General features: G+C 43.9%; 1 protein-coding gene across 2 annotated transcripts in view; it reads right to left on the bottom strand.

Moving 5' to 3' along the window:
• GPR158 (G protein-coupled receptor 158) overlaps nucleotides 1-11,848 on the bottom strand; it is a 303,778-nt gene extending 291,930 nt beyond the window's left edge. For both annotated transcript variants that reach the window (XM_004014228.6, XM_042230540.2), the window contains exon 1: nucleotides 10,293-11,848. In XM_004014228.6, the coding sequence (XP_004014277.2) occupies nucleotides 10,293-11,194 (902 nt within the window). In that variant the 5' untranslated portion in view covers nucleotides 11,195-11,848. The remainder of the gene's footprint in view (nucleotides 1-10,292) is intronic.
• Nucleotides 11,849-12,600: the final 752 nt, after the last annotated feature.

Here is a 12,600-nt window from a genome sequence, read left to right as displayed (position 1 = left end):
GTGGTCCACTGGAGAAGGGAATGGCAAACCACCTCAGTATTGTTGCCTTGAGAACCCCATGAACATGAACAGTATGAAAAGGCAAAAAAGTATGACACTTAAAGATGAACTCCCCAGGACAATAGGTGCCCAGTATGCTACTGGAAACCAGTGAAGAAATAACTCCAGAAAGAATGATGAGATGGAGCCAAAGCAAAACCAACACCCAGCTGTGGATGTGACAGGTGATGGAAGTAAAGTCCGATGCTATAAAGAGCAATTTGCGTAGGAACCTGGAATGTTAGGTCCATGAATCAAGGCAGGTCAAACAGGAGATAGCAAGAGTGAACATCGACATTTTAGGAATCAGTGAACTAAAATGGACTACAATAGGTGAATTTAACTCAGATGACCATTATTTCTACTACTGTGGGCAAGAATCCCTTAGAAGAAATGGAGTAGCTATCATAATTAACAAAAGAGTCCAAAATGCAGTACTTGGATGCAATCTCAAAAACAACAGAATGATCTCTGTTTGTTTCCAAGGCAAACCACTCAGTATCACAGTAATCCAAGTCTATGTCCTGACCAGTAATGCTGAAGAAGCTGAAATTGAATAGTTCTATGAAGACCTACAAGACCTTCTAGAACTAACACCAAAAAAGATGCCCTCTTCATTATAAGGGACTGGGATGCAAAAGTAGGAAGGAAGACAAGACATACCTGCAGTACCAGGCAAATTTGGCCTTGGAGTACAAAACGAAGCAGGTCAAAGGCTAACAGAGTTTTGACAAGAGAATGCACTGGTCATAGCAAACACCCTCTTTCAACAACACAAGAGAAGACTCTACACATGGACATCACCAGATGGTCAACACCAAAATCAGATTGATTATATTCTTTGCAGCCAAAGATGGAGAAGCTCTATACAGTCAACAAAAACAAGACCAGGAGCTGACTGTGGCTCAGATCATGAACTCCTCATTGCCAAATTCAGACTTAAAATGAAGAAAGTACGGAAAGCCACTAGACCATTCAGGTATGACCTAAATCAAATCCCTTATGATTATACAGTGGAAGTGACAAATAGATTGAAGGGATTAGGTCTGATCGAGTGCCTGAAGAACTATGGACGGAGGTCCGTGACATCGTACAGGTGGCAGTGATCAAGACCATCCCTAAGAAAAAGAAATACAAAAAGGCAAAATGGTTGTTTGACAAGGCTTTACAAATAGCTGAGAAAAGAAGAGAAGTGAAAGGCAAAGGAGAAAAGGAAAGATATACCCATGTGAATGCAGAGTTCCAAAGAACACAAGGAGAGGTAATAAAACCTTTGTCAGTGATCAATGCAAAGAAATAGAGGAAAACAATAGAATGGGGAAGACTAGAGATCTCTGCAAGAAAATTAGAGATACCAAGGGAACATTTCATGCAAAGATGAGCACAATAAAGGGCAGAAATGGTATGGACCTAACAGAAGCAGAAGATGTTGATGAGATAGCAAGAATATACAGAAGAACTATACAAAAAAGATCTTCATGACCCAGATAACCATGATTGTGTGATCACTCACCTAGAGCCAGACATCCTGGAATGCAAAGTCAAGTGGGCCTTAGGAAGCATCACTACAAACAAAGCTAGTGGAGGTGATGGAATTCCAGTTGAGCTATTTCAAATCCTAAAAGATGATGCTGTGAAAGTGCTGCTCTCAGTATGTCAGCAAATCTGGAAAACTCAGCAGTGGCCACAGGACTGGAAAAGGTCAGTTTTCATTCCAATCCCAAAGAAAGGCAATGCTAAACAATGTTCAAACTACCACACAATTGCACTCGTCTCACACTAGCAAAGTAATGCTCAAAATTCTCCAAGCCAGGTTTCAACAGTATGTGAACCGTGAACTTCCAGATGTTCAAGATGGATTTAGAAGAGGCAGAGGAACCAGAGATCAAATTGCCAACATCTGCTGGATCATGGAAAAAGCAAGAGAGTTCCAGAAAAACATCTACTTTTGCTTTATGGACTACACCAAAGCCTTTGACTGTGTGGATCACAACAAACTGTGGAAAATTCTTCAAGAGATGGGAATACCAGATCATCTGACCTGCCTTCTGAGAAATCTGTATGCCAGTCAAGAAGCAACAGTTAGAACTGGACATGGAACAACAGACTGGTTCCAAATCAGGAAAGGAGTACATAAAGGCTGTATATTGTCACCTTGCTTATTTAACGTATATGCAGACTACATCATGAGAAACGCTGGGCTGGATAAAGCACAAGCTGGAATCAAGATTGTCATGAGAAATACCAATAAGCTCAGATACTTAGATGACACCACCCTTATGGCAGAAAGCAAAGAACTAAAGAGCCTCTTGATGAAAGTGAAAGTTCAGTTCAGTTCAGTCGCTCAGTCGTACGACCCCATGAATTGCAGTACGACTCTTTACGACCCCATGAATTGCAGCACGCCAGGCCTCCCTGTCCATCACCAACTCCTGGAGTTCACCCAAACTCATGTCCATCGAGTCGGTGATGCCATCCAGCCATCTCATCCTCTATCGTCCCCTTCTCCTCCTGCCCCCAACCCCTCCCAGCATCAGAGTCTTTTCCAATGAGTCAACTCTTTGCATGAGGTGGCCAAAGTATTAGAGTTTTAGCTTTAACATCAGTCCTTCCAGTGAACGCCCAGGACTGATCTCCTTCAGAATGGACTGGTTGGACCTCCTTGCAGTCCAAGGGACTCTCAGGAGTCTTCTCCAACACCACAGTTCAAAGAGGAGAGTGAAAAAGTTGGCTTAAAACTCAGCATTCAGAAAACTAAAATCATGGCATCTGGTTCCATCACTTCATGGCAGATAAATGGGGAAACAATGGAAACAGTGAGAGACTTTATTTTGGGGGCCTCGAAAATCACTGCAGATGGTGACTGCAGCCATGAAATTAAAAGATGCTTGCTCCCAAGAAAAGCCGTGACCAACCTAGACAGCATATTAAAAAGCAGAGACATCACTTTGCCAACAAAGGTCCATCTAGTCAAGGCTATGGTTTTTCCAGTAGTCATGTATGGATGTGAGAGTTGGACTATAAAGAAAGCTGAGCACTGAAGAATTTATGCTTTTGAACTGTGGTGTTGAAGAAGACTCTTGAGAGTCCCTTGGTCTGCAAGGAGATCCAACCAGTCCATCCTAAAGGAAATCAGTCCTGAATATTCATTAGAAGGACTGATGCTGAAGCAGAAACTCCAGTACTTTGGAGTTTCTCCAGTACTACCTGATGCAAAGAACTGACTCATTGGAAAAGGCCCTGGTGCTGGGAAAGATTGAAGGAGGGAGGAGAAGAGGATGACAGAGGATGCAGTGATTGGATGGCATCACCAATATGATGGACCTGAGTTTGAACAAGCTCTGGGAGTTGGTGATGGACAGGGAAGCCTGGTATGCTATAGTCCATGGGGTCACAAGGAGTCGGACACGACTGAGCAACTGTACTGAACTGAACTGACTTTAGGAATTCTGTTTAAAATAACTCTGAACATCAATCCAGAACTGAATAGAGAAAACAAACAAGGCCCTAGTGCTTCTGTACAACCAAGTACAAAATAACACCAACAATATACTTCTTGACATCTCAGTGCATTACATTGTAATCATAAAACAGTGTGTGTTAGAAAAGGGTAGCCTTAAAACCCTGAATGGTGATCAACCAACTGATGCTTTCATGAAGTTGAAAGTAAAATTTGACCTATCTAGCATTTGAGGCTATAAAATCAGTCTTGTGAGAGCATTAGTTCTCTCCCCAGAAGGTAGGCCTAAACTCTTGTCATTTATTTAAGTCTTGGAAATCCCATTTCTGCTACCAAATGCTGAAGGCATTATAATGGCACGATAATGCTGAACAAATCTAAATAGCCTTCTTTGAAGTTTTAACACCAACTATAAAGGGAAAATCAAAGACAGGTTGTTTTTTAAAGTAAGTAAGGAGCTTCAGGATGCCTCAACATTGATTACTTAGAGAGAAATTACCCACGTATACTGAGCCTCTTGGTTTAGAAATCTGTGCAACAGCTTCTTATTGACTTTAAGTAAATTTCAAGGGATCTTTCAACATCTAGAAACTCAGATCATATTTATTCTTATTTTGAATGGAATTTTCATTTCCCTTAACATATATATATATATATATATATATATATATATATATATTTAATTCAGTGTACAATGAGAGGGCTTTCTTTAAATATCCTATTAGCAAATCACCATGATAAAGTCAAACACTGAACATATGTGAACATGATCTGCATTTAAATGAGCATACAATAACTGGTTTCAGTATTACAATCAAAACTTCAAGAGTTAAAGTGACATATTTAATGTACATACAGTCGCAGATCTCTAGATTATAAGGAACCCAACAAGTCACCTAGTATAGCCCCGTTTAATTTATAGAAGAAGAATCAATTAGAAAGGCAACTGCTGATAACTAATAAGGACCTACAGTATAGCACAGGGAGCTCACTCAGTACTCAGTAATGGTATATATGGGAAAAGAATCAAAGAGAGGCTGGATGTATGCATATGTATAACTGGTTCACTTTGCTGTACACCTGAAACTAACATAACATTGTAAATCAACTACAATAAAAATTTTTAAAAGAAAAGACAACTGCTGCCCATAGCAATACAGTAGTCCAGGATGTGGTCCTTTCCTAGGGCCAATATCTCCTTTTTCCAAGGTCAGTATTTCCACCATGATCCACTGTAATTACAAGCCTTCACAATAATTAGGAATGAAACTAAACCATTATATAATTATATATTACTATAAATCATGTGAGTTTAATACACCTAAAATAAGAAAGTGTTCAGTTGAGGACAGTATTTAGGAAGACAGAAGCTATGATATGAAATGTTTACTGAACTTCCTGTGGGATGACAGTTCTTCATTTAGTCTTTACAGAATCCCAAAGGAGATACACTTCACTGTTCACAGTTTAAAGATTGAAACTCAAAAGCCTCAATAACAGAAGTCCATCTAAAAACTATTTGATCTACTACTGAGGTAGACAGCTCTGTGCTGTTCCTGTAGGTTACCCTTTTCACCACTACCAGGACCCAGAAGAGAGACAGGATATGTGTGGCCTAGAGCAAGATGGTCATTTCTCTTGCCCTCTTTTGTTCCAAGCAGAGATCTGTACCAAAATCTCTGATGGAGCTGTGTGGGCATATGTTTGTGAAGGAGAGAAAGTAAAGTAACCCCTCAGGAGTCAGTGACTCAGTGACAACAATGTTCAAATAGCATTTCCACACTATTGTGGAAAAATTCAGATCTAACATTCACTTGGTGTCCTCTTCTTCTGCATACTACTCCCCCATCAGTCATCATTTCCACAGGGTACTGCATTTACGTGTATGAACCCTGTTTCCAAAGCCTCTTTACCCATTGGATAGGTAGTTTCAGAATTCACAGGACAAGGAGTTACAAAGGTATACAGATGTCATCAAGTCTGTTTCCACATTAGTTGTGCAGAAAATGATTTCCAGACAGGTAATACAGCCAGTCTGAGACAAAGCTGGGACTTGAGGCAAAGTTCTAACTCAAGTCTAATCCTCTTCTCCCTATGCAGCATACTTGACTATACAATTGGCCAAAAGCACAAGTGTCTGTCATGTCTTTGACCAAATATATTAATTATTTCAAGCCAATATCATGTTTTTAACAGCAAGTTGAAAGCAAAATTGGTGATCAAGAACCTAGGGTAGTAAAAAGACAATACAAGCCTAATAGCTAGATAGATCCAAGTTTGATTTAACCTCTTTAATTTACTAACTGGCTGCCTTGGTAAGTTGCTCAGCTTTTCTGAAGTTGTAACTACAAGAATATTGTTGTTTAGTCACTAAGTTATGTCCAACTCTTTGTAACTCCATGGACTGTAGCCCAACAGGGTGGCTCTCTCCATGGGATTTCCCAGGCAAGAATACCATTTCCTTCTCCAGGGGATCTTCCCAAGCCAAAGATTGAACCTGCATCTCCTACATTGGTAGGCGGACTCTACCTCTGAGCCATCAGGGAAGCCTACCTGAGAATATTAAGAATTAAATGCAGTAGGATATTTATAAAGCATCTGATCCATAGTAGATGCTCGATATATTGGTTCCCAGTCATTCTAACTCACCCTAAAAGAGCTGTACCACTCTTAACAAATTCCTTTATCCCTTTGGGTCTCAGTTTCCTCCATTGTACAATGAGAAGAGGGGGAAAAAAGCAAATGAATTCCAAAATCCCTTACAACTCATCCAGTATGAATTAATTACCAAAGCTTCCTTTACCTTAATTTAAATTCAGCCAACACTAGGTACCTTATATTCATCCTTGGCAATGTTTCTGTGATCTCAAAGATTTGGGATCCAGCTCCATAGTACTTTTAAGTTCCATACGGAAAAATTACTACACAAAACCAAAGGACTTAACTTTAAAGAAAACTCTACAAGGATGTCACAAACCTATGTGATAAATAAATACAATTTAGGGTATATCTTAAGTTGTTACTCTTGTTTCTCTCTCTTTTTTTTTTTTTTTTTTTGCTGGGAAAGAAGATGAGAACTTAAGTGTTGATACTATAAGCCTATAACGGTAGACTCAGGACCCATTTAGGTAAAGCAGCTAATGTCATTTTGGGGGTAAGAGAAAAGGAAGAGCAATAAAATTCTCTTCCCATGTGAGTCTTATGCTAGACCTTAAAATTTAAGAAATTTGTGTCATTCTGAAGCAGAGGGGAATAAAATTTATTCTGAGAGGTGTTTTACAGTGATAGGCATTAATATAAGAAGATAGTTGACCATGTTCTCCACAATGCTTTTGAATTTCATGTTTCAGATTTACATTCTCTTTAAATAATGTATAATTTAAATGCTTGAGTCTTAAAAGCAAGACCTGGGGAAATATTAACTGAAATTAAATGAAAATCTTAACTGCAAAGTTTCTCCTCTTCTCTTCCATGAGGAAAGCGTTATCAGTAGATCTTTTTGTTGTTGTTGTTGTTGTTATAGAGAAGGCATTTTGCACATATTGGGTTGGCCAAAAAGTTCGTTAACATTGTATGGAAAACCCCAAACAGTTTGGCCAACCCAATAACACTGTATAGGTTCAAAATATATTTAAAATAATGATTAGAGCTCCCCGTCATGGTTTCCCAAAAATTCATTTGGGGTTTATCCTGTTACCATACCTGTACAATATTATTCACTTATAAAATTTTAGAATACACATCTTAGATGATAAAACATCAATAGCATCAAAAACTTTTGCCTTTTATTAGTATGAAGAGACAGAAAAGGCCCATTGAAGTTTTCTGAAATGTGTGAAATACTGTGATTTTTTTTTAAATCAAGAGCTGTGTTATATGGGCTAAATTTTTGGTTCTAAAAGGTGACAGAGAATAAACTATGTTCTTCAATATAAGTTGTGTGCAGAAGTCCAGAGAGGTCCATATACTTTAGGCATGCTGCTGCTGCTGCTGCTGCTGCTAAGTCACTTCAGTCGTGTCCGACTCTGTGCAGCCCCATAGACGGCAGCCCACCAGGCTCCCCCGTCCCTGAGATTCTCCAGGCAAGAACACTGGAGTGGCTTGTACATTAGGCATACATATACATATGTAGCAAGCATAGTGTGAACCAGAGGCAAGAAGGCCTAGATCCTGTTTCTGCTGTTGTTAAAAACTTGATGTGTGATTTTTGGACAAGTTACTTCACCTTTCTTATCTGTTTCTTTATGAAACAGGAGGGACCATCTGATCTCTCCCAAGATTTCTTCCAGTTTCTATAAGCTGTGTGAATCCTCGATACGGTACCTGAGTGGCACAGGACATGCGGCAAAAGTACTCACAGGAAAGCACTTACTCTGTTCTTCATGCATGCTGCTAGGAAGAACCAGATTCTGTAGAGACCCAGACACTAAATGGCCTGGCTTTGTGCCTTGGTTGAAGAACACCATCAGTGACTATGAAGGCACTTAAAGAGACTCAGCCAGAGGAAACAAACTATTTTCTGAACATAGCCCAAAAACTCGGTAGGGTCATGTGAACCCTCACGACCTCAGACCCCTTGTGTCCTCAGCCTTTTATCTTGACTAGCAGAAAGGCCTGAGTTCATTTAGACAACGTATGCTTTCTGAGCCTTATGAGAAATAGTTCTGAGAATAAATGGACTCATCCCCAGTTCCACATCTGATCCTTGAAAATACATGTATTTTTATGCATCAGCCACAATATACATGGCACTCCTAGGACACCTAGACAGAGTTTAGCACAGTGATTAAAAGTATGAAATGAGCTCACATCCTGCCTCTGCTACTATTTAACTGCTGCATGATCTTGGGAAAGAAGCTTCAGGTTCTGTTTTTGTAAAATTGGGAAACTAATAAAACCTAACTCTTAGGGTTGTTGTGAGGATTAATCAAGATAATACATGCAAAGCAGAGCACAGAGCCTAGTATAAAGTATATATTAGTAAGATGGGTGGACAGATGGATAATATAGATAGATACATGAATACATAGATGGATCTTTCAATCCTGGGAGCTAGGACTCCCTGAAAAGGCTTATGTGAAGGCTGAAAGCAATTTTTTGGCAATGAATGGCATCTACTGATCTTTCCTCTTCTGAGAAAGCAATATAGCAAATACTCAAACCTGGGATCAGCTCTGACTAATATGATCCTGCAGAAATTAGGAGGAAATAAGATTATCCTTAAAGTAGGAAAGAGTTATGCTGGTTTAAGACAAGATCCTTGAAAGAGAGAAACAAAAAAAAAAACATTTAATGTGGTCATACAATGTCAGAGAAAAGGTGTTATTTTTCATTCATGTCATCTCAAGTGTTGCCAGCATTAACAGCTACAGAATTTTATAATTGGGTGTCTCCCTAGAGACTGTCTATCGCTAGTTTACCTCCCTTACTTGATAAGTAGCTGAGGGCCAAAGAGATCAAGCAGATTTCTTGAGGTCATTCAGCAGTAAATGACAGTGCCAAGACAAGTAAGTGTTCTGACTCCTCCCATTCACCCACCCAGTACTTCCCCTGGTATCTTTCACCAGGTTATCATTCTTTTATGTGCCAGCAAGGCATTAAAACACATACAAGTGCCTCACTTTTGCCCAGTTTCCCAAAAAGTACAGAAGCAACCTTTACCCTCAAAACCTTCTTCCCATTGGGAATGGGGAAGGGTCCCAGTTAATCTATGGCCCTCTCCCAGCCCCTCTTTGGAATCCTTTCTGTTTCTCACTTTCACTCTTAAGGGCTACTTCTAAAAGTTCTTCGCCCCAAAGATCAGGCACATCCCAGGGCGCAAATTGCCCCCTGCTAATTTGCACATTCTCATTTTCCCACAAATGCAGAACTACAGAACTATTAAGTCTCCTGAGTTCCCTGACTGAATTCAATGAGAGCTGATCCCTCCCTTCCTAGGCTAATTCAATCAGGTTCATTTATAAAGGGTGAGCACCTGAAGAGCCAGAGAACACTCGAAGTTGCTTAGTCGTGTCCGACTCTTTGCGATCCCATGGACTATAGCCTACCAGGCTTCTCCATCCATGGGATTTTCCAGGCAAGAGTACTGGAGTGGGTTGCCATTTCCTTCTCCAAGAGAACGCTTAGGTGTGCCTAACCAAGAGGAAGAGCGGACCAGGGAATCGGAGATGGATTGGGGGAAGGAGGGAGATGAGTAGAAGGAGCACACAGAGCAAATTGCAAAGTCTGGATCTGGGAGACAGCTATGCTGCTGAAACTGACTCACTGCTGAGGGTACAGAACTGCCGCGGGATTGACTGTTTTCATCATGCGCTCTGGTAACTGACTAACAACAGACTGACGCCCCAAACCGCACACGTAGGAGGAAGCAGGCGGAGGCTATCCCGAAGTTGCAGAAAAAAACGAACTTTCTTCCTGCTTCCTTCTCTAGTCTCATTAGACGTTCACCAGTTTGCGCCTGGCTAGCATGCCCTGAGCTCGCCAGGTTTCTGTGCATCACCCCTAACGGGGAGCCCCCCTCCCTGCTCTCCCGGGGGTTAGAGAGAAACAGGGCATCTCTCCTTGCAGGGAAACTGATTTGAGAGAAAAGCTTTCGTTGAGCGTCTGAAGCTGACAAACGCGGGGCGCTTCTTGTCCCTAAGCATTTGCGGCTGCTGGGGTGTCCCTCAGCCCAGGTCTGGGCTTTGAGGGTGGGAGGCGTAAGGGTCACAGCCAAGTGTTCCTTCTCCACACTCACAGCCACCCGCGAAACCGGAAGGAAGGTTTTGCCTTTTATCTTTTTACCCCGCCCTACCTGAATTCCGGGACCAGGTTAGGCTGCAACCCGTAGAAAGCAGCGGAGAGAGTGACCAACCACCCAGGCTTGTAACTGCCATTCTCGCACTCCAGGTAAGGCGGAGACCACTTGACATGGCTCTTGTCCCCGCTCAGCCCGTCCCTGCGCCGCCAGCTATGGCCCAGGCCCCGTGGCCCCTGATTGGAGCCGCGACGGTGTAAGTGAGTCCTCCACTTGCGCCGGAGGCCGTGGAACCACTCGGTCTCCAGCGTGGCGTTGGCCAGGTGGTGTGCTGAGGAGGACAGATCCTGGAGCAGGATGCGACTCTCCTCGCGCGTGGCCTGGAGGAAGACCTGCGGGGCCGGGGCGGACAGCGACTCGGTGCTGAAGGTGATGGCCGCCCGGGAGATGCTGGGTTCACCCTCTAGGAGGCTCCGCACCAGTGCTTGATACCACTCCAAGTCGTCCTGCAAGTTCTGCTCCCGCGACTTATTGCTCTGCAGCATCATGTTGAGGAAGTTGGTGGCGTGTGTCAGCGTGTCCAGCGCCCCGTGCAGTGAGGGATGGGAACTGGCTAGGGCAGGCGACTTCCCCGGCAGGCCCGCCAACTCGTAGCGGCTGGAGCAGTTGGCTCGCTTCAGCTTGTGGGAGTCCCCGGTGTAGAGGTAAGAGGCCACGTCCATGGGCACCTCCTCGGCGAGTTTCTGCGCCAAGATGGTGCCGTCGGTGGAGCGGCTCCAGGGAGCAGAGGGGTCTGAGGCAGAGGCTCGAGCCGGCTGCTGGGCGTGCTGCTTCGCCCTCAGGGTCCTCTCTCGAGGGGAATCCGGCCGACTTGGAGCTTCGCGGCTGGCGCCAATAGCTCCCAATCCGAAATGAACAAGCAGAAGGCAGGAGAGGAAGGGGTAAGCCATGACTCCCATCTGCCTCACAGAGCGGAGAGGAGGTAACGGGAGGAGTCACTTTTTAAATTGTAGTCGTCAGTCTGTCAGCCGTAAGACTTTGCTAGGGGTCTTCCCCCTTCTCCAGCAGGCATCCAGTCCAAAAGGACTTTAAAATAGGGATGTTCCGAAATATGCCCGGCTGACTAAGCTACCGTCACAGGAAATCAAATCACCTGTGGCAACGCCGGCTGCTCTCGCTCCACAATGGGTCGGCTCAGGATTACGCACCTCGCAGCCTTGAACCGAACAGGTTACATCCCCTTTTGCAGCCGGCAGCTATAGTTAGCCTGCTTACGTCTTTCCTTCCACCGCCGCTCTCATTGAGGTGTGTTCAAGAGCTGCTGCTGCTGCCGCCGCGGCCGCCGAAGACGCTGCTCCATCATCTCACCCGTGGCAGGTCGTTCCCGCCTCCTGGCTCTGGCTCCTCCTCGTTCGCTTCGCCCGGAGACGCGGAGCGCGCGCGCACAGACCGGCACCGCGAGCGCAGGGGCGAGTCCCAGAGAGAGAGGGTTTCTTTTAAGACGTTTGTCTCTCCAGACGCAAGAGGGTTAGGCAGCTGGTTAATTGGAGTCTTTAGGTTTGGCCACAAACCACACTGCTGCCTCTCCCTGCTCTCGGGAGGAAAGCCGGTTTAAAGAGGCAGCTTGGCCGCAACCAGCCCTTGTAGGGCGGCTTCAATTCGTCTTGTTCTCTGTTTGGTCGGCTCCTCTGTCAATCAGCCGAGTACCATTTGTTCGGCTGGGGCGGGAGCTGTCCAGTGCTGAACCCGAGGCGGCACGGAGGAGGCAGCGGCGTGGGGTGCAGCAGTCCTTTCACCCACTCGCGTTCCCTGATGATGACTCGAGAGCGTGAAGGGTTGGGGGTGGGTGGCCTGGAGTAAAGGGAGAAGCAGAGCTTGGATGGCTCAGAGAGAAGGAAACTTGGACGTACTGAGGAGGAGGGTGTTGGCGTCTTGCATGCTTCGTTAAATCAGTCTTTTCTTTTGCCTGGAAAAGAGGGAAAAAGTAGTTTTCATTTGTGACATATATCGGAGCGAGGGATGTAGGATGAAGACGTGTCCTCCCAAGCATCTGCTCATTTTAGGCAAATGATCAAATCCTCCTCCTTGTTGTCGGTTAAAGAAATTATTAAACCCTACTTGCCAAGGTCTTGGCTGTAAGGGAGTAATGGAGACATCTACTGGCTGAACTTTAAGGAAAAAAATGCCATCTAAGGAACGTTTGCTTGAAAGGGTTGAAGGGGAACCTGTGGAAATGTAAACAGAGAATGTGCCAAAGGGCGAGGATAGGGGCAGGACGCAGACTGTGAGAGAATGAGGATGAGTCAGTCTGTGGTGAGTGGGAAGGAGAGCCATTCTGACTGGGAGTTCCTGAAATTAATGAAGG

The sequence above is a fragment of the Ovis aries genome, chromosome 13 (genome assembly GCF_016772045.2).
Source record: "Ovis aries strain OAR_USU_Benz2616 breed Rambouillet chromosome 13, ARS-UI_Ramb_v3.0, whole genome shotgun sequence".
Lineage (NCBI taxonomy): Eukaryota > Metazoa > Chordata > Mammalia > Artiodactyla > Bovidae > Ovis > Ovis aries.
The sequence above is the reverse complement of the archived record's forward strand: the minus strand, read 5'-3'. Positions and strand labels throughout refer to the sequence as shown.